The sequence below is a fragment of the Hippocampus bargibanti genome, linkage group LG01, assembly GCF_051943395.1.
Source record: "Hippocampus bargibanti isolate YZ-2025 linkage group LG01, ASM5194339v1, whole genome shotgun sequence".
Lineage (NCBI taxonomy): Eukaryota > Metazoa > Chordata > Actinopteri > Syngnathiformes > Syngnathidae > Hippocampus > Hippocampus bargibanti.
In genome coordinates this window covers 25,094,696-25,117,046 of record NC_142734.1, presented here as the reverse complement: position 1 = coordinate 25,117,046, position 22,351 = coordinate 25,094,696, and the positions used below count along the sequence as shown (strand labels likewise).

The following is a 22,351-nucleotide window of genomic DNA, read 5'->3' as shown; positions in this document are numbered from 1 at the left end:
AGAGAAGCCACACCAGAGGTCCTTCTGTGACTCTCCTTCCATAAGCCATCAATGACCATCAAAAAGGTAAATACAGCTTTATTTTACAGCACAGTTTATTTCTTTAATTACAGTCCTCGTGTAATGTGCCTCTCTTTCCAAACAGCAAGTCCCTTTGACCTTCGACCTCCAACGCCATTCCATCAAGTCATCAATGACCATCACAAATGTTAATAAAGTGACTTTATGATACAATGCAGTGTATTTCTTTAATTACAATGCCATAGCACATTTATTATGCATAGGATAAGGTAGATTGTGTGTAGTTTTAAGGCTTATTTAGTTGAAAAGTATATTTTATGGAAACCCGGGAACAGATTATTCCCATTTTAATGGTTTCCTATGGGATTTTTTTTTCGAGATACACACTTTTCACCTTACACACTCTGTCTAGGAACCAATTAAGTTCGTAAGTTGAGGTCTCACTGTAGTTTTAAAGCTTATTTAGTTTAACATTTTATGGAAACCTGGGAACGGATTATTCTCATTTCAATGGTTTGCTATGGGAAAAAAGTTTTGGGATACACACTTTTCGCCTTACACACTCTGTCTGGGAACCAATTAAGTTCGTAAGCCAAGGTCTCACTGCATGCATCGGCGCTCTGCGCTGTCGCTCCTTCCTTCTTATCGCGGGCTCCTCAAGCCATGTATCCATCCAGACACAGATTGTCCAACAGCACCAACCTTCCGCTGAACAAATCGGGGCTGTGTAGATGCTGCCTATTACAGGCGCAAAAAAGCACAATGGCCCCTGTGGTGTCCAGCGATGACAGTTGAATGGCACCGACATTCCTCCCATTCAAAAACAGTACTGGCATATTAATGCTGCCAAAAAGGTGCAACCGCTCAGCACAGCCTCCTCCTTGATGAATGCCGTGGCCAAAAATGCTGAAAAACAATCCGTATCTGTTCCACACGACGCACAAAAACACAAAGTGACAAAAGAAAACACAAAAAACAAGACAAAAGAGGCAAGTCTCATGAGAGCACTTGCTGACGGCTGCCTACTCGGACGCCATCTTGGACTCCTTTTAATAATAATAATACATTTCACTTATAAGCGCCTTTAAAACTCTAAAGGTCACTTTCCAGTCACAGGATAAGTTTTTCTGTGGGTGAGCAGTGGCAGCCACACACGCCAGCGTTCAGTCAACCCGGAAGTAACTCTAATAGATAGAAAGCTCGCTAGTTAGCTAGAAAATGGATAGTTAATAAGTAGCTAAGAGACAGCCAGATAGCCAACAGCTAGACAGCCAGCTTTAGATAGCATTTTTGGCCACGGCATTCATCAAGGAGGAGACTGTGCTGAGCGGTTGCGCCTTTTTGGCAACATGAATATAGCCAATCATGGGATAAGTTTTGCAGTGGTTGCGCAGCGGCAGCCACATGCGCCAGCGTTCACTCAACCCAGAAGTAACTCAAACAGATAGAAAGCTAGCCAGATAAAGAATATGTCCAAGTGTTGATATATAATAATAATAATAATAATAATAATACAAGGTACAATACAAGTAATAATACAATACTACAATAGTGCAATCTCAAGGTCACTTTACAGTCACATTCTATCTATTTGAGTTACTTCCGGGTTGAGTGAACACTGGCGCAAATGGCTGCCACTGCCGCTGCTCATCCACAGAAAAACTGATCCCTTGACTGTAAAGTGACCTTGAGAGTTTTGAAAGGTGCTTATAAATCAAATGTCTTATTATTGTTATTATTATCATTTGCTATCTATTAGCTATCTGGCTGGCAAGCTAGCTATCTAGGTAGCTATCTATTAGCTAGCTGGTTGGCTATCTAGCTAAGTATCTGTTGGCTATCGATTGGCTAGCTAGCTTTCTATCTATTTGACTTACTTCCGGGTTGAGTGAATGCTGGCCCATGTGGCTGCCGCTGCTCACCCACAGAAAGACTTTATTGTCCATCTATGTTAGATTCTAATTCTTGTATCTCTTCCTGATTCTTGTTCGACGAAGCTTTCAGATGAAATACCAGCGGGGACCATAAATGGTGAACAGAAAAACTACTTTATTCTCGTAAACAATAGAAGAACATGTCTCGTCGAAGCGGGAAGCCAAGAGCGCTAAGCCCGCCCCTTTTATCTAGTTTTATCACACAGCAGCGATGAGATTGTCCTATCAGCAACGGGAAGGTGGGTTGGGAGAACATTAGACTGGAAATGAATACTTGTTGCATCTTACTGATGCAACAAGTTATCTAATCATCTACATACATCCATAGAGACTAAACTAAACATGAAATAACATGGGATGTTTACGGATGTGTATAAAAACACTCTATCATTCCCCCCTGTTGCACATTTAAACATCACTACATACATTTCCAAAACGGTTTTCATGTATGAACGTCATAAAGAACAGCACAGGGAACCATTCTATACCATGGAGAAGGCGAAAAACCTCTGTCATAACTTTACTGCTGTGATATGCAACCTCTCCATTTGCGAGAGTCTTAAAGGTAAATCCAATTCAATCAAATATTGACGAGGAAAATTCCTTCTCGGCCCTCCGTTTTGGCGGGAGCAACCACACTCTGGCCATGGTTTACAATTCCAAGCTACAACACCCCCTTGACGCATTTGTTGATACAAAACCTTTGCGTAATTCACCTGAGAATTAGTTATCATAGAATTTAACATTGCTCGTAAGCATGGAATGATGCAACAAATGACTAAGAAAATAAGTACAATCATGATCGCGATAGGCACAAACAGTCTAGGCAAAGTCGTATACCAAGGGCCCCCGAAAAGCATGGCAAAGCTCCATGGGTGATCAGGCCGTCGATCTTTGGCCATAGCATCTCTGAGATCCCATAGCACAGACGCCCCCTTGTGGGGCTGTCAAAAGGTCCAAAACCATTCTATTTTGCAGCACCATTTGTCTAATTGCTGCAATTTCGGTGTTCTGCATTTCATCCACTTTCAAACTGGCATTTACAAACACTTGAAATCTGTAATCAATTGTTTCAATTCGTAGCATGTTTTTTGCCACTCCAATTTGCGGAAAAAGAGCTAACATTACCTTATTACCCATGCTATGGTGTTTGAATTGTTCTGGAACATCAGTTCCCCCAGATCGAATCATGGGGCTTAAACGATACTCTTCTTTTCACATGATGGTGCACTGGATGACTGGTAACGATGAAAGTATTGTCAGTTAGAGTAACAGGTGCACACAAACCGTAGGCTCGCGGAGGAATAAAAGAATATACTATACGCATAACCACCAAAGATGTGAAGATACGGGCAAAACAGTGACATTAGTGTTAAGCGGTAGCACATATAAACATCTATCCTCGTCTATAAAACCAAAATTTTGACCCGTACTGTACATAGTAACGCATACTGGTAATCGCAACCCACTCTCGGTCATAATCTGGTTTTCAGGTTCCAAAATGGTATCTAAACCTGGAACAATCTCTCCTCTCGAAGCATTACAAAGAACCGGAAAATGTTGATCAGGTCTATGCAGAGATATTAACAAATATGCAGCTCTAGCCATTCTCTCTCCGAATACCTTTGAATGCACTTGTTGTTGTGTCACAGAATGAGGCATATAAGAGCATACAAAACAATTACTTTTCCTATTTTGCTTAGCAATTAGTGTAGCATAACATCACCATCATCATACATTTCATTTATAAGCGCCTTTCAAAACTCTCAAGGTCACTTTACAGTCAGAGGATATGCTTTACGATACCACTTGTTTGATAACAACGGATTCCAGTCATGTTTTTCTCCTGCAAAGGGTTGATATAACGCGTCCATGACACCTGGACTTTGGACCGTTTTGTCAGGTGCCTCCACCCAGGCTAACAGTCTGACGTGTGGTTTATGGTGGAAAGGCGATGTCACGACTGGTGATGCCACAGATGGCATCATGCATACAGTTACGGGAAAACCAATGTGATGTTCAGGAATCCCAGGACAGAGTATCACGTCCATGCATCCTGCAACGTTGTGGTTTACGATAGCAAGTTGGATTTCTGTCATAGTGCCAGTTGGAGGATCCCTAGCTATCTTGACGACAGTTCGTGCTGCTTCTTGGGCACAGCTTTCTCTAACCCATTTTGTGTTGGGATTGGTATGGACCGCAACGGAATCCCAACCAGTGGTCCAAGCCTTCCCCAACTTGACACGAGCATACCAAGGACCATGAAGATACTCGCTACCCTCTTGTCGTGCTTTGTTCACGAGGACACCAAGGGGAAACGAAACTATTCCTGCAGCCTGTAGTGGCAGGCAGACTACAGGATGTGCCATGTTTGGGCTCTTATCTGACGTTGTTGGATAGAATAGTGGAACTTCGCAGGCTGAAGGAGTGGGGGGCTTCACGTGTGTCATCTAGATTGCCCCCACGAGTCCGTACAGGAAGATGATGTGGACCAAACCCATGGCTATTGAGTAGTTTGGCTCCGCCCGGGGGTTGGTGAACAATCTTGCAATGGCTTTGATGCACCCAGGTGGCTCTTTCGGCGATCTTGATGGCAGTTGGCGTTGTGATGAGCACGGTGAATGGCCCCTCCCACTTTGGTGCAGACCAGGTCTTCCTCTTGATTGCCTTGATCAGCACCTCGTCTCCGGGGCGCAGCCTCTGTTCCTGTGAAGGAAACAAAGATGACTGCGGCAGTACACATGCTGACTGAACCTCTCGTTGTAAACATTTCACACAACCATTTTGCCAACAAAGCACCTGGATCTGATTCACTCTCTTGCCAGGGCACACCTTCCCATAATGGGAGGATGAAAAGGTTTGCCATGCAAGATCTCAAAAGGCGTTAAGCCGTTATTAGTGGGTGTTATTCTCATATATGTATATTTTTTTCCATTAAATGTAAATCCGAACAAATGACGTGAATTTTTGTACAATGGAATGGAGAAAAAAAAGCATTGCTCAAATCTATTACTGTAAACCATTTTTGTCAGGTTTTAAACAGTTCAATAATGTGTGTGGGTTTGGCACATACGGAGCACGTGATTGTATGGATTTATTTATCTGTCGCAAATCATGCACCATTCTCCAAACCCCTGATTCAACTTTCTTAACAGGAAATATCGGTCTATTACATTCACAAGTTGGGTCTTCATTCAAAATACCAGCCTTCACCATATCCCGTATTACAGGAGTGATACCAATAATAGCAGCCAGTTTTAATAGATATTGTTTAAGTCTGGGTCGATAAGTCGTTTTAGGCAATACTTCAACTGGTTTTGCTGTTTTAAGTAAGCCCACATCTGTTTTTCCCAATGACCAAAGGGTGGCAGGGACATCTGGAAAGTCCTCAGCCACTAGAGTGGCCATTAGTCATGATTCTAATGAATCAACCTTTACTGGGTCTCCCATAGCGTCAACTAGAACAGGCATGGGCAAACTACGGCCCGCGGGCCGCATACGGCCCGTTAGGCTTTTTAATCCGGCCCGCCGAACCTGCCCAAATTATAATAAAAACAGTGTCTGAAACTCATGACAAAAAAAATTAGCGGACAACAGGGCAGGTTACTGAAAAGTTGCCTGCACCATTTTTCACAACTTGAAGCACAATGAGACAACTAATCACATTAAAAAACATTGTCACAAAGTATAAAGTTTTTTTTTTAATCAAGAATGTACCTACTACAAATGCTACCTTGCTTAATTTACGGTAAATGTGCATGGCTAGATTTTGCTGCAGTAGTCGATTGTCATTGTGGTGCACAATGCAACGTTTGCATTGCTTCCTACGAACCACTAAGCCCCTTTCATAAGTCTCACGTACACTTTACAGTCACGGTTTAATGTAAATTTACGTTTTGTAGCGTCACATATGTTGTTAGCTTCTTTTGAATCTTTCTTCTGGGCTGAGGTTCTGTGCATCTATTTTGGAAAATTATATGCAATTGCACGACTTTATAACGCTTGCGAAAGTCCGGAAGAAAGAAGCAGGCTTCTGATTGGCTGCCGTGCAGAGTATGCAAATTTCACTGCAGGTAGCCTATGTCTGTGTGCTCGGCGACGGTACACGTGTATTGTTTGCGCGTGAAGTTTGTTGAGCGGTCAGGACAAACCATCGATGAGTTGGCGGAATTTAACAGAAGTAGGTATTATTGAGCTTGAATATTTCATTGTGGAATAATATGTTTTGAATGTTGGAAGTGATTCAATTTTTCAATAAATGTTGATTTCTTTAACTTTGCCCCTTCAATGAAAACTTATTAAAAACAGACGCAATCTTGATGAATCTTGATGTAAATTTCTCCACTGTGAGACTAATAAAGGCATATCCAATCCAATCAAAGTGCATATGTTATTTTAATCTATTTCCATTTCCTCCTCCAAGTATCTGCGAAATAGTATGTAAAAGCCATATTCCTTGAGTCAAATTTATTAAGTGATCTGGGATATTTTTCACATTTGAAAGACAGTTAATAAATTGGGTTCTTACTGTGCTATGAGGTTTGCACATACTACATTTAAAGGACAACCGGCACCATTTTTTTGTGTTTCCCACTGACATCAGAAAAACGTTTTATATAAATAAATTCAAAATTCTGAGAATAAAGTGAAGTCAGAATTCTCACTTTAAAGTCAGAATTCTGAGAATAAAGTCAGAACGTCACAAAATCAGAATTATGACTTTAATGTCAGAATTCTCACTTTAAAGTCAGAATTCTGAGAATAAAGTGAGAATCTTGCCAACCACAATTTTTTTCTTCAGTGGCCCTCATCCTCTTCCGTGGGAACGAATTGAATATTTTTGCCATCATTTTATCCGACCTCAATGAGGTGGGACAGTCTGAATATATTGACTTGTCGCTCTACTTTTTTATTTTCATGTTTTTCTAATCAAATATCAGCAAAGATTGTCTTAGAATGGTGCTTGTGTGAAACGCACCAAAGTCTCCAGAAACAAGTCAGAAGTCACAAGTTCCAAGTCGCTCGTCGTCTTTTTGGAAAGGAGTGAAAAAAAGCCGGAAGTGATCTCCAGCACGACTATTTTGAAGGGCGTCTAATCCGTGTGGGCGGAGTCAAGAGTTGAGCCACGCCTCCAACGGCGCAGTCGGTCTCGGACCTAGACCAGGGGTCGGGAACCTTTTTAACTAAGAGAGCCATAAAAGTAAAATATTTAGAAATGTTTTTCAGCGAGAGCCACACACACGCGCGCGCACATACAAACGCTCGCGTGCGCGTGTGCGCGCGCACGCGAGCGTTTGTACGGCCACTTTTCAACAAAATATCAGAATGTATTATTTAAAATAACTTTGTGATAGTACTCACCGTTAACATGGATGGTTTTCCGTTCCTCGTGTTTGGTAAAAATCCAGGAAAACGATCGGAATGAAATTCAATTTGCCGGTCCAGAGGCGAAGTTACTGCTAGCTAGCCTGCACACGGCTCATAAGCTTCCACACTTGCTATCTGCAATCTACTACGTTAACATGGGGCTTGTTAAAATGTCACTGACATTCGACTGTTTCATCGATGGTATTGTTTCATTGCAAATTAGAATCAGAACATTTTCTCTCCTCTAATGCTCCGGTGCTTTCACGCTGAAGTGCACTAGTTGGGCGTGAGGTGCACTAGTTGGGCGTTTACCTGTTTCAACATGACGGCCACTATCCAATCCAATCAACATGCCGCTTTCTGCCATTCTAGGTCAGTGTCATCCAATCAAAATTGTGCTTTCCGCCAACTGCAGCCCCAACGGGAAATGAACGACGAAAAAAACGACAATATGTATTATAATATGTAATATTTATCGGCGAGCCATATGAAATCATCAAAAGAGCTATATATGGCTCGCGAGCCATAGGTTCCCGACCCCTGACCTAGACTCTAGGTGCTGTATGTGCTTTGGCCACTAGGGGGCGCCGTGGGCCAGACAACTAAGTCGCTCTGCGCCTGCCAAACGGCGCCCTTCCGTCTCCACTTTTTTTTTCAAATGGCATGCGAACAAACAAAGTAATAGAAACAAACACACAATACAGCAAACAAAACACAACAAAAGTAAACAAAACCACTGGTTTTGAATAGCTCGTGGAGCTTCTAGAAGTAAATCAGAGGTGTGTCCCAACAAATCTTTCTGCATACTTAACGTTTTGTAAACAGTTGGCAACATACATTAGGTGACATAATCACGTAAGAGACAGTACCTGATCGCACAGGTAATAAGAGTTCCTGACATAATCATTATACAAAAAGGCAAAAGAGGGGAGAAGTAAAAAATAGAAGAAAGAAGAGAGAGAGAAAGAGCGGGGGGAGTGCCAGGGGTTTTAACATTTCATTGAGTCTGCACAACATAGTGAAATTGACAAAAAAAGAGAGGGGGGAACACCAGATGATTCAGCAAGCACATTATCCTATGCCATATTTCATCAACAAATCATGTGTTTTGATAGCGTTTGGGTCGGCATATGGTTGAATTGTTTTCTGATATAGTTTCATTTCATTTTGAAATATTACAAATAGGGGTTTCCTCCCACAAAATTTAGATTTATGAATATGATGTTTGGCAATAAAAAGTAATAAATTAATTAAAAAAATATCGTTGGTCTTGTTGTAATCATCCACAACACGAACCACGAGCACTGGAGCCCCGCAGGGATGCGTCCTCTCTCCATTGCTCTTCTCTCTCTACACAAACGACTGCACCTCAACGCACCCAGCTGTCAAATTCATAAAGTTCGCAGACGACACCACGGTCATCGGTCTCATCAAAGACGGCGACGAGTCTGCGTACCGACAACAAGTGGAGCAGCTGGAGCTCTGGTGCAGCCGTCACAACCTGGAGCTGAACACGCTCAAGACAGTTGAGATGATCGTGGACTTCAGGAAACATCCATCACCACAGCTACCACTCACACTATCCAACTCCCTGGTGTCAACCGTTGAGACCTTCAAGTTCCTGGGAATCACAGTCTCCCAGGACATGAAGTGGGAGGTCAACACCAACTCTATCCTGAAAAAGGCCCAACAGAGAATGTACTTCCTGAGGCTGCTAAAGAAGCATGGCCTGCCACAGGAGGTGCTGCAACATTTCTACACGGCTGTCATCGAATCCATCCTGTGTTCTTCCATCACCGTTTGGTTCGGGGCCGCCACAAAAATGGACAAAATCCGACTTCAACGGACAGTTAGGACGGCGGAAAAAATCATTGGCACCGCCCTACCCACTCTCGAGGACTTGCATACTGCAAGAATCCAAACTAGGGCGCGGAAAATCCTACTGGACCCTCCGCACCCTGCCCACCACCTTTTCCAGCTACTCCCCTCAGGCAGGCACTACCGATCCATGCGCACCAAATCCAGCAGACATTTAAACAGCTTCTTCCCCCAAGCCATTAACTCTTTGAACTCTTTCAACAGTAGCCAAAATGGAACTGTATAGTGCCACTTAGCAGTTTTTTTTGACAACGATACTAATGCAGCGTGTTCTACCGGAAACAAATTCCTTGTGTGTTCTACATACTTGGCAATAAAGATGATTCTGATTCTGATTCTGATTCTGATTCTGATATCCAAACACCATGTCTCTGTAATGAAATGTGAACGGAGAAGTGATTGTACATTGAACATATTTGACAAAGTGTTTCCAGAAGCGAGTAGTTTCGGGACAAGCCCAGAAGAGGTGAGTTGCAGTTTCAGGTTCAGCTTCACAAAATGTACAAGATATATCCTGTAAGGACCGTATCTTATGTTTAACAGGATAGCAACGGTGCAAAAGTTTGTAGGTTATTTCTCTTTGTTTGTTTGTGATGTAAAATTTATATGGGAGGGTCCAAACCTTTTCCCATGGGATATTTGGGACATGCGTTCTCCAGTGATGAACAATGTAGGGAACCGTCGCAAAAGATTTTTTAAACAAATGTCTAATTGCACGGTTCCGATTTCGAGCAATTGATGAGAAACAGAGTTTCCCCAGGGCGGTTTCTGTCACTGGAATTGGCGGTGGTCTGTCAGGAGTAGCGGAGTGACCCTTGTACAGGCTTATGATACCACTTGGGATGGCATCCATAACGATGGCAAAGTCCTTAGGGGTCACAGGGATTTGATGCGTATTGAGAAACTCAGCATAGTTCATTAAATCATTGTTTGTTTTAAAAAGTTGCTTTACATAAATGATACCCAAGTCAATCCATCTCGACAAAAACAGTGATTTGTTTTTGTACAAAATATGACAGTTATTCCAGATCATACATGAATGTGGAGAGAAAGAATGCTTATACATTAGGCACCAGGCTAATAAAACTTGTTTATGGAATTTTGATAGGTTAACAGGCAATTTTTCAACCTTATAATTACATTTCAGCAAGAAAGACAGACCACCAAGTCGGGAAAACATGGATTTTGGAATGAAATTCCAGATTGCATCAGAGCTACACAGATAATTACGCAGCCAGTTAATTTAAACGTATAGTTTAGAGAAGTAAAGTCCAAAACATTTAGGCCTTCCGTCGCCACTTGTCACTTCAATTGGGGCCGCAATGACGTCGACGGGTGGTTGTCGTGAGTTGGCAACGTGTGTTTCGTGTTCAGTCGGCCATGCGGACGGAGACCTTGAAGTTGGCTTTGAGCGGCATCAACCAACTTGGCGGCTCTTCAGGAACGACTGCCGGTGTTCGTTGGCATTCACCGCCGATCTTCACTTGGCAAAGTGCAAACCAACTTGGATCTCAACAGGCTTCGTCCTTTCTTGATTGGTGATCTTCATTTCTTCAATGCCATGCGTGCCTTCCCTGGAGAGAAATGTCTGGATTCTTCCAAGACAATCAGAATGAAGGACTTTGGGGCCAAAAAAGAATCTCCTGGATGATGATGATGATGGTTTTGAAGAGCCAAAGTGAAGGTGGATGAGGAATTCTTTAATTTCTCGCAGTGAGGACGACGGCGGTCACCAAGCTGCCCAATGCCACCACCAGAGCTCCTACAATCAACTTCCACGAGATGGACTGAAACACAAATAAGTCAAGCCGGTGAGGGGCGATCATTGCTTTTGCTATCCATTAACTCAGGGGTCAGGTCCTTTTCTACTAAGAGAGCCATAAAAGTATTAAAAGTATATTTAATATAAGCCATAAAAGTAATATTTAGAAATGTTTTTCAGTGAGAGCCACACACACGCGAGCGCGCGCACACACACACACAAACACAAACACACACACACACACGACACACGTACACACACACACGCGCGCGCACGAAAACACACACGCATACACGGCCACTCTTCAACAAAATGTCAGAATGTATTATTTAAAATAACTTTGTGACAGTACTCACCGTTAACATGAATGGTTTTCCGTTCCTCATGATTGGTAAAAATCCAGCCAAACGATAGGAATGAAAGTCAACTTGCCGGGTCCACAGGCGAAGTTACTGTGAACTAGCCTGCACACGGCTCATTAGCTTCCACACTTGCTATCTGCAATATACTTCTCGCAGAAGTATATTGATGCTAACGTTAACATGGGGTGTGTTAAAATATCACTGTCATTCGACTGTTTCATCGACGTTATTGTTTAATTGCAAATTAGAATCGCGAATCCTACGGTGCATTCAAGCTGGAGTGTACTCGTCATTTTTTAACTCGTTGGGCTCATTTAAAGGGGCGTTTACCTGGTTCAACATGACGGCCAGTATCATCCAATCAAAATTATGCTTTCCGCCAACGTAGGTAAGTGTCATCCAATCAAAATTGCGCTTTCCGCCAACTGCAGCCCCAAGAGGAAATGAACGGCGAAAAAGCGAGAATATGTATTTAATTTTATCGGCGAGCCATATGCAACCATCAAAAGAGCCATATATGGCTCGCGAGCCATAGGTTCCCGACCCCTGCATTAACTCATTCCCTGCCAGACGTGCAAAAATGTCGCTGCTCCAGTGCCAGGGTTTTTGTCATTGTCACTCCAATTCCAGGACTAGAGATGGGGTTAGGGGTTAGAGTGAGGGGTTAGGGTTAAAGTTAGGGGTTAGGCATTAGGCGTTAGGCATTAGGGGTTAGGGTTCAGGTTAGGGGTTAGGGCAGACATGGGCAAACTACGGCTGGCTTTTTAATCCGGCCCGCCGAACTTGTCCAAATTATAGTAAAAACGGTGTCTGAAAGTCTGAAAAAGTTAGCGGACAACAAGGCAGACAACTCTGAAAATTTGCCTGCCAGGCCATAAAGAAAGACGAGAAATCGCAACAAAAGAAACATTGTTGCAAAGTATATCGTTTTTTTTTTATTAAGGCTGTACCTACCACAAATGCTACCTTGCTTAGTTTACGGTAAATACCCATAGCTGAAGATTTTGCTACAGTCGTCGTTTGCCGTCATGGTGCACAATGCATTTGCGTTGCGTTGTGTCCTACAAGCCACTTAGCGAAGGACTGCTACAGTGTGTCCTTTCTCAGTCAGGGGCGTTCCTTCAGTGATGTGACGTGAGGACTCGTCACCAACTCAAAAAGAAGACTTCCGGAATATTCAGCGCAAGTCTTAAAACGTAAAATATAGCTATATGCGGTGGAATCTTTGTAAAATACACTCAGTAGAAGTCATTTGAAGTAATTTGACAAATTATGGACACAACTTGTCCGGAGACGTCGGTTGTCCTTTAATGCTTTAGTATATCCGGCCCAAACACTCGCTCCAAATGCTCCTGGCTGTCATGATCTGGTTGGCGACCAACGGGGGGCGGTGTCGGCCCCGCCTGCATCTGCACAGGTACTGGTCGTCCCGATCAGATTGGCGACCAACGGGTACCGATGTCAGCCCTGCCTGCAGCCTCGCGGGTGCTGGTCGTTATAATCACTGTCACTTAAAAGGACACCCGGCACGACCATCCGTTGTCGGTTCATTGTTTGCTGCTTGTTTGCTGCATGCTGTGCATGTGTTTGTTTAACCTTGGCGGACTTTTGCTTTTAGTCTTCTTTTGATACTTTGTATTTATTTCATTCAGATGATTGTGATGTTTTACATTTTGTTCCTGCTGACCTTTATTTTAATACAATTTGTCAAACAACCTCCTGATCCCTCCTGCCTGCTTCTTGGGATCCGCACCCGCCATCACCACCTCGCAAACCGTGACACTGGCCCGGCCCCTCTGTCAAATTTTAGGACCCATTGTGGCCCGCGAGTCAAAAAGTTTGCCCACCCATGGGTTAGGGTTAAGATTAAGGTTGGGGGTAGGGGTTAGGGTTAAGATTAGGGTTAGGGCAGTGGGTCTTAATGTTTTTAGAGGCACCGAACCCCACTAGTTTCATAGACACATTCAACCCTTCTTCCAATGACTGCGCCTGCTAACTGCAGTCTAGATTGAGGGGTGGACCTCTGTGGCGGACGATCCACCGAACCCCTGAGACCGACTCACTGAACCCTTAGGGTTCGATTGAACCTAGGTTAAGGACCACTGGGTTAGGGTTCGTGGTTAGGGTTATGGGTTAGGGTTAGGGCTTAAGGTTAGGGTTAAGGTCAGGGTTGGGTTGGGTTAGGGTTAGGGTAGCCACAAAGGGACATAAGTCTTCTTGTGTCGGTCCCAAGACCAGATAAATACAGAGGCTTGTGTCAGGAAGGGCATCTGACATAAAGGCTTGGCCAAAACAAACATGCGGATCAAACCTTTCAAGATGGAGGACACTGACTCGCTGTGGCAACCCTTTGAAGGGAAAAGCCCAAAGAAAAAGAAGACTCCAATTCGTGGACCCACACAATATTGAGAGTCTCTTCTTTCATCAGAAAAAAAGAGTTCATTCCTCAATGATAAGGGTCTGGAGTTATATGAGCTTGAAATGAGGTCGGCTGTCCAAAATACAATACACAGGTAACATCTGACTTACGACTGAGTTCCCTTCTGACCAAACGGCCGTAAGTCGAAATCTATTCAAAATGTTGAATAGAGACTCGGAGGCTAAATGACTCGCAAACACATCCCTCTGGTGCAATCACACAGTCGATTGCTGTGCGAGAGTGAGATACTGGCTGGATGGCCAAAATTGTCGTATGTGTTGCCGGCCTGCTAGCGCGTTGCGATGCCAGGCGTAGAATTAACATTTTAAAAATTGGGTCTGGAGGTCATGGTCGTAAGTACGGGTGGTCGTAAGTCGAGCCAGTCGCATGTCGGATGTTACCTGCATAACGCTTTAACAACAGCTGAAGCCGGAATAAAGCGCTAAGATGGACAAAATGAAAATGCCGCCCCCTATTGGAAAGGAAAAAACATTGCCAGAGGCCATGGCCAGCACTTTATCGGCACCTAAATAAGCAAAACCAAAACCCCTCAATTTGCAAATGGCAGTGAATGAATTGTTTTTTTTCTTTTGTCAACTGACCGAAGGTTGTTTGAAGGCGGCGAGAAAAGGTGCCACGTTGTCGCCTGACATTGCGTTGAGATAGGGCGCGGCCTTCCCCGTCTGCTGCCTCTTCACCAGCTTGGAAAGCTCTGCGTGGATGGCCTGTGCAAAACAACAAAGAAGCTTTTGTCGGGGCGCTAGGGGTGGGGCTTTATCCAGTCTATCAGGTGGGGGCGAGGCTTTATAATAATAATAATAATAATAATAATAATAATAATAATAATAATAATAATAATAATAAGAATAAGAATAATCCATCTGTGTAAGCTCTTAGTCGTACAGGAGTGGTCCCTCGATGAAAAGGTTTCTTCAGCCGTCATCTGTACTTCTTTGAAGGTGTCGGACGTTTCGCTTCTTATCCAAGAAACTTCGTCAGCAAACTAAAGTCTTACTGGTAGTTTAGGCCCTATATATATCCCTACTGTCCAGACATGGCGGTGCCGGACTCTGCTATGATAGATAATAATACATTTCATTTCTAAGCGCCTTTCAAAACTCTCAAGGTCACTTTACAGTCACTGGATCAGTTTTTCTGTGGGTGAGCAGCGGCAGCCACACGCGCCAACGTTCACTCAACCCAGAATAACTCAAATAGCTCGAAAGCTGGCTAGCTAGCTATTTAATATATATTATATAATAGCTAATATATAGCCAGTTAGATAGCTAATAGCCAATAGACAGCCAGTTAACTAGCTCGCTAGCTTATAGCTAGTGAGCTGGATTGATAGCGAACAGATAGCCAGCCAGCTAGATAGCTAATACATAGCTAATAGCTAGCCAGCCAACTATCTCGAGTCAGGTGGGGGTGGGGCATTATGTAGCCTATTAGGTGGTGGCAGGGCTTTAGCCAGTTTATCAGGTTGGGGCGGGACTTTATCCAGTCTATAAGGTGGGGGCGGGGCTTTGTCCAGTCTATCAGTTGGGGGCGGGGCTTTATCCAGTCCATCAAAATGAGCAAAAGGATGATGCCGACGGCTGGGATGTTTGTCTCACCCTGGTGGTGGGCTCCAGCTTCAAGGCTCCCTTAAGCATCTCCATGGCCTCCGGGTAGTCGCCGGCGTCGGACAGGATCTGATAAAAGGCCACAACCCGTTTTCGGGAATAGGGTCCCCACCGGCGGGCGACACCCCCCCCCCACCCTTTTTCTAATAATAATAATAATAATAATAATAATAATAATAATAATAATAATAATAATATAATAATAATAATAATATATTTAATTTGTAAGCGCCTTTCAAAACTCTCAAGGTCACTTTACAGTCACAGGATCAGTTTTTCTGTGGGTGAGCAGCGGCAACCACACGGGCCAGCGTTCACGCAACCGAGAAGTAACTCAAATAGATAGAAAACAAACTAGCTAGCTACCAGATAGCCAATAGATAGCCAGCCAGCTAGATAGCTAATAGATAGCCAGTTAACTAGCTAGCGAGCTAATAGATAGCTAGCCAGCTAGCCAGCCAATAGATAGCTAATAGATAGCCAGCTAACCAGTCAGGTGGCTAATAGATAGATAGCCAGTTGGATAGATAGCTAACAGATAGCTAGCCAGCTAGATAGCCAATAGATAGCCAATAGATAGCCAGCCAACTAGCTAGCTACCAGACATCCAACACATAGATAGCCAGCTGGATAGATAGCTAATAGACAGCCAACCAGACAGCCAATAGATAGCCAGCTATTAGCTCGCTAGCCAGCCGGATAGAGAGCTAATAGATAACTAATAGATAGATAATAGATAGCTAATAGATAGCTAGATAGCCAGCTAGATAGTTCGTTGTTTGTTTGATTTGATGAGTTTAATTGTATTTTGTACAGCCGCCCCGATCCCAAACCCAGACAACTCCAGACCCTTTTTTTTTTTCTAAGCGCCTTTCAAAACTCTCAAGGACACTTTACAGTCACAGGTTAAGAACTTTTTGTTTGTTTGGTGGCACCTGACCTTTCCCGCCCTGTAGAGGGCCTTGACGTTGTCTGGCTGCAGGGCCAGGACGTCCCGGCTGGCCCCCAGTGCCTCCAGCCGTCGCTCCAGTTTGAGCTGCGCCGCCGCCAGGTTGTTCAAGCACTTGACCCGGTAGTGGTGCGCCTCCCGCGCTTCCTCCTCGCCGCCATCTGCGGGGAAGGAGGCGAGAGGCTGACCGGGGAGGCGGCGCAGTGCCCCGTAACCCAGCCCACGCGCCAAGGAGCTCGAGAGGCCCCAAAGAGCCGTCGTCCTCGCTAGCGCCGTTAGCGGAGTTAGTGGCATTTGCGGTGTTAGCGGAGTTAGCAGAGTTGGCAGCGTTAGCGGCCTTTGCGGGCTTAGCGGCCTTAGCGGCCTTAGTGGCGTTAGCGGACTTAGCAGCATTAGCGGCTTTAGTGGCGTTAGCGGGCTTAACGACCTTAGCGGACTTAGCAAACTTAGCAGATTCAGCGGACTTAGAGGCCTTAGCGGCTTTCGTGGTCTTAGAGTTAGCAGAGTTAGCGGCATTAGCGGCCTTAGCGGACTTAGCGGATTTAGCTGCATTTGCGGCGTTTGCGGCCTTAGCGGCTTTCACAGCCTTGGCGGGCTTAGCAGCCTTAGCGGCCTTAGCGGAGTTAGCGGCATTAGTGGCCTTCACGGCGTTAGCGGTGTTAGCGGTGTTAGCAACATTAGCAGTCTTGCCGTGGGGAAAGCTTGCAATCGGCCTCAGAATTTGGCCCAAAGGCGGCGCGCGGCGGAGATCAGCGCTACGGTACCTCGAGCGCAGGTGGCGAGCACATCCAGGGCCATCCGGTAGGCTCGCTCGGCCATGTGGTACTCCCCCCTCTGGAAACGGAAGTTGCCCCTTTCTCGCTTGTGGTTGGCGAGGCGGATGCGGTCGCAGGCTGTTAGGTCCAGCGGGTCGGCCTTGACGCTGACGTCCAGCAGCTGCAGCTGGTAGAGCAGAGGCGCCCCGGCGGGGACGTCGGGCTCCCTGGGGACCGACACACAGCCGCCAATCCCGTCAGAAAAGGTGACCTCCTTTCGGCGCTTCCAAACCGACGGACGAGTGCCCAGCTCGGACAGTTTTCCAATCGGCTGCCAGAACCGCGTCTGCTTGGTGTAAAACAGACCAAATACAGTGATACCTTGGCTTACAAACTTAATTGATTATCAGACAGAGTATGTAAGGCGAAAAGTGTGTATCCCAAAAATTAATTTCCCATAGGAAACCATTAAAATGAGAATAATCCGTTCCCAGGTCCCCATAAAACATGATTTTCTACTAAATAAGCTGTAAAACTAAACAAAATATACCTTATTTTATGTATAATAAATGTGCTATTGTATTGCAATGAAAGAACTATACTGTACTATATAATAAAGTCATTTTATTTACATTTGTGGTGGTCGTTGATGGCTTGATGAAATGGGGTGGGATGTCGGAGGGAGGGAATTGCTGTTTGGAAGTAGAGTCGCATTCCATAAGGACTATAATTAAAGGACAACCGATGTCTCCGGACAAGTTGTGTCCATAATTTGTAAAATGGCTTCAAATGACTTCTACTGAGCGTATTTTAAAAAGATTCCACCGCATATAGCTATATTTTACGTTTTAAGACTCGCGCTGAATATTCAGGAAGTCTTGTTTTTGAGTTGGTGACGAGTCCATACGTGACATCACTAAAGGAACGCCCCCTGATCGCAAAAAAAAAGACACATTGTAGCAGTCCTTCCATCACGTCAATGTATTTTGCTGTATTGTTTGGTCTGAAAACCTTGTGTTGCACCCAAAAGCCGCCAGAAGAGGGTGTCCAAGCTCCATATCAGGAATTTATCAGCTTGTGGAAACGGAGGTGGCCACAGGAGGTCGCCATTTTGTGCCTCTTTTCTGGTGATCGTTTCTCCCCAATGTTGCCTCAAAATGGCATGGAATAAATTCTTTAATCGATTGCAAACATGTATGCTTTCCTCTTCAGAACTATTTGAATCATATTCATAACTGGAGGTGTAACAAGAAAGCATATTCTCCGAATCTGAAGCCATTCTTTTGATTGAGCAATGCAAGACGTCTTGGCGTGACGGCACAAACTGGGGGCGAGGCTTTCTGAAAATGCAGCTCAATTTTTTGCAGATTTTGGACACTGTCGTTTTTATTGGTGTTTTGCATTTGAATAAAAATATCATACTGCGTGTTTTGGGTATTTTAGATGCTATAAAACATTTTTCTGATGTCAGTTGAGAAACAAAAACGTGACGTCGGTTGTCCTTTAAAGAAATAAACTATACTACATAATAAAGTCATTTTATTGACCTTTGTGATGGTCGTTGATGGCTTGATGGAATGGAGTGGCCGGTTTCATCAGCATTAAACACTTGATGAGGAACGTAGCCTTCTTCTTTCACCATCTTGAGGAATGATCCCTTGTATAGGCTTCTGTAGCTGTACGCTTAAAGTTCTTGAACCACCCGTGGCTAGCCTTGAAATCATCAATGGATGACGAACTTCCAAGTGGCCTGTTGACGATAGCCGAGTGAAGTTTATTTGCGATAATTTAACCAAGTTCCTCATCAATTATTTTCTGTTTAGCTAGGTTGATAGCTTTTTGCATCAAGTGTACAGATGGCTTGTATCCCCCGCTCCCTCACTGCTGCGTTCTTGACCAATCACGTGGCTTTAACCGAAGGCTGTGGGCGGGGAATCGAGGACAAAAACAAGTCGGCTGCTATTTTATTGTTAGGAGAACGGGCTTGTTCACGAACGACACATCACTCATTGTGGCGCTCCGTGTGTATCCCGAAAAATAGTTCGTATGCCAAGGTAAACTTTTCATAAATTGTGTCTGGGCAGCATATATGTAGGCTCCAAATGCCATCCACCTCCCGATGGAACTAGATGGAAGTCACCTGCTCCTGCTGATGCTTCAGCGAGCCCACCGGCCTGGAAAAACAGCCCCCCCAGGTACGCACTCGAATGCGTTTCTCGACAATGGTCTTACCTGCCCGCCAGCCCGTACGCGTAGCGGCTATCGGCTAGCAGTAACGCCATCTCGCCCCTGCGCATAGTCACCACGCACCGCTCCAGCGCCTGCGCACAAACGCAGACCAGATCAACTTGCCGCCTGTTTGAAAACCCTCAGCGAGGTCGCAGGCGAGCACCCTCAGGCACGTGGACTGACGCCACTGGCGTCATACGCTTATGACGTCCGTGGAAGCTCTCAGTGGTACAGGATTGGTCCATCCATGAAAAGGTTTCTTCAGCCGTCATGTGTTCTTCTTTGAAGGTGTCGGACGTTTCGCTTCTCATCCAAGAGGCTTCGTCAGTGAACTAAAATTTTGCTGGTTGCTCTGGCCCGATATATATATGCCTACTGTCCAAAGGTGGAGATGCCAGACCTCTGCTACGCTGGGCGCCGCCTTTGGGCCAAGTTGGGAGGCCGATTTCAAGCTATCCCCGCGGCGAGATCGCTAATGCCGCTAACGCCACTAACGCCGCTAATGCTGCTAACGCCTGCCTAAGGTTGGGGGGACCAGAGGACCATTCCCTGAGGCTACACTGATTAATTCTATTATCTTGACTCATTATTGTCACCAACTGGCCTGATTACCCCATTCGCTCTGGTATCACCTCATCAGCATCACTAAGCCCATGTGGTAACGATCTCAGAAGTCTATTGTATGCACGATCCAAGTTTACGAGAAACGAAACGTCCGACACCTTGAAAGAAGTCCAGATGACAACTGAAGAAACCTTTCTATCGATGTGCGCTTATGACGTTTCCATGGATATGAAAGGACACGGCGAGCAAAATCACGTCTCGGGTTGCAGGCAAACACGGACCGTCGCGACTCTTTTTGGGGGGGGTTGAGCGCCGCAAATTAATTTGGAGTCTGGACCTGGCTCACGTCCCCTTCACCGATAATAAAGACCAGCTTGCAGTCCTTCTCCACCACAGTGCGGTCTTCCAGGATGGCCTGCATCTTCACGGTGGCCTGCTGGCCCCAGACGGGGCGGGGGGCTCCGGGGGAGGCCAACTCCAGGACCTTCTTGACCAGCAGTCCGTTGTCTGCGTGTAGGAGGGGGTGGGCGGGTGGTCAATCTCAGAAGCGGGCCCGGCGCCGCGTCGCCTCCTACCTGTGAGCCGCTGCCAGTCCGGGTCCCCGAACAGGTTCTGGAAAGAGACGCCGATCCACTCCTGAGGGGCGTGTTGCGGAAAAAGGCTGCACTCCGAGCCGGCCCCCTCCGGCGCGGCCTCGTCTCCGGACGGTTCTCGGAAGCGCACCGTCTTGCAGCCGTTGGTCTTCTTCGGCGTCTCTGCCCCCTCCCCTCCTTCGCTTCGGGGCCGGGATGGCTTTCTGCCCTCGGGGACGTCCCCGTTTAGGTCTGCCGCGGTGCTCTCACCCCCATCCTCGCGGGTCCCGAGCGGCGCCGCCGTCCAGGGTCTTGACCGCGGCTCCATTTGTCCTCAGAAAGCGGCGGGCGCCATGCTGGCTGAGTGCCTCCGAGCGCCTCGAAAGGCCTCGGTCGTAAGTCGAGTTGCTCGGATGTTACCTGTATAGCGCTTTAACAAGATCTGAAGCTGTAACAAAGCGCAAACTATTTTTATGCTATCTATTAGCTGTCTAGCTGGCTGGCTGGCTATCAGGTTAGCTATCTATTAGTTATTTATCTAGCTATCTGGTTAGCTACCTAATGGCTATCTAATGTCTATCTAATAGCTATCTACTAGCTGTCTATCTGGCTAGCTATCTCGCTAGCTATAGATTAGCTATTTAGCTAGCTATTTATTAGCTAGCTAGCTTTCTATCTATTTGAGTTACGTCCGGGTTGAATGAAGGCTGGCGCGTGTGGCTGCCGCTGCTCTGCCACAGAAAAACTTAACCTCTGACTGTAAAGTGACCTTGAGAGTTTTGAAAGGCGCTTAGAAATGAAATGTATTATTATTATTATTTATGTCATGAATCAGTTTAAGTTATCTATTAGCTGTCTAGCTGTCTGGCTGGATGGTTATCTGACTGGCTATCTATTAGTTATCTATCTAGTTAGCTATTTGGTTAGCTATTTGGTTATCTAATAATTATCTAATCATGCAGGGGTGTCAAACTCTGGAGGACCGGAGTTTGAGACCCCTGATTATTCTAATGGCCATCGAATAGCTATCTACGAGCTGTCTAGCCGGCTGGCTAGCTATCTAGTTAGAATACTGCGCCAAGCCCGAGCGACGGCACAGCATGGCCAATATGGCGCCACGTGCGGTGAAGCGTCAGGAGCTGCGCACTTCCCGCGGGCACGGAGTGCGCAATCAGACCTAAACCCGCATTGAATTAACATTTTTAAAATTGGGTCTGAAGGTTGTGGTCGTAAATACGGGTGGTCGTAAATCGAGTTGCTCGTAAATCGCATGTTACCTGTATAGCGCTTTAACAAGAGCTGAAGCTGTAACAAAGCGCCGTCGCCACCGCACAAAAGATGAGACAAACAAAAACGATGGATGCCAAGAAATGACGCAGCGCTACAAAACGGCCCCGAGCAGCCAGCCTGTGCAGGCGGGCGCTAATCCACCGGATTAGAGCGGAAAAAAACTAATCTGGCGGAACCAACGGCGCTAAGGTCTTTAGCGACTTTGCCTACGCGGCCAATCAGGCCCTTTCCGCAAACGCCGGCGACCAATCGTAAAGCGGCTGACGCAAACCGGCGTGGAGACCCCAAAGGCCACCCTTCGAAAACGAAGCCGTTCAGGATTCCAGACAAATGTCTCGTCGCAACGGCAGCCGGTTCGGAAAGGGGGCCCCTGACACTGGAAGCCAAGGGCACATTTTTCGTGCCGTCTTTTGTGGACAAATGTGACTGTTGGAGCTTCATTTTTATCTTCTTCACTGGCAGACGATGTGCAGAAATGTGCCCACTCCAGTGCCAGGGTTTTTGTCATTGTCACTCCAATTCCAGGACCCACACAATATTTACTTTTAGTACTACATAAACATTCTAGACAGCATTGGAAACCTTAGACCAGTGGTATCAAACATACGGCCCGCGGGCCGGAAC

General features: G+C 45.5%; 1 protein-coding gene across 5 annotated transcripts; it reads right to left on the bottom strand.

The window, feature by feature from the left end:
• Positions 1-9,548: 9,548 nt before the first annotated feature.
• fkbp16 (FKBP prolyl isomerase 16) lies at positions 9,549-21,854 on the bottom strand. Of its 5 annotated transcripts, XM_089004981.1 has the most exons (9): positions 21,715-21,854; positions 20,441-20,867; positions 20,203-20,372; positions 19,305-19,393; positions 17,082-17,299; positions 16,309-16,478; positions 15,360-15,437; positions 14,346-14,468; positions 9,549-10,987 (listed from the first exon to the last, which is right to left on the bottom strand). In XM_089004981.1, exons 2-9 carry the CDS (start codon positions 20,763-20,765, stop codon positions 10,901-10,903), a joined length of 1,260 nt encoding a protein of 419 aa, XP_088861107.1. In that variant the 5' UTR covers positions 20,766-20,867; positions 21,715-21,854; the 3' UTR covers positions 9,549-10,900. The 5 variants fall into 5 exon arrangements, with proteins under 5 accessions (XP_088861107.1, XP_088861132.1, XP_088861124.1 ...); XM_089005006.1 differs by lacking the exon at positions 14,346-14,468; XM_089004998.1 differs by lacking the exon at positions 15,360-15,437.
• Between the last annotated feature and the right edge of the window lie 497 nt (positions 21,855-22,351).

What these genes read in the sequence shown, in the direction of transcription:
- fkbp16 (XM_089004981.1), bottom strand. Translation starts at nt 20,765, where the DNA reads ATGGAGCCGCGGTCAAGACCCTGGACGGCGGCGCCGCTCGGGACCCGC. An exon ending in AGCTGGAGCCCACCACCAGG is followed by an intron (nt 14,469 to 15,359) that starts GTGAGACAAACA and finishes TGTTTTGCACAG; the next exon opens with GCCATCCACGCAGAGCTTTC. An exon ending in CCGCCTTCAAACAACCTTCG is followed by an intron (nt 10,988 to 14,345) that starts GTCAGTTGACAA and finishes TTTGTGTTTCAG; the next exon opens with TCCATCTCGTGGAAGTTGAT.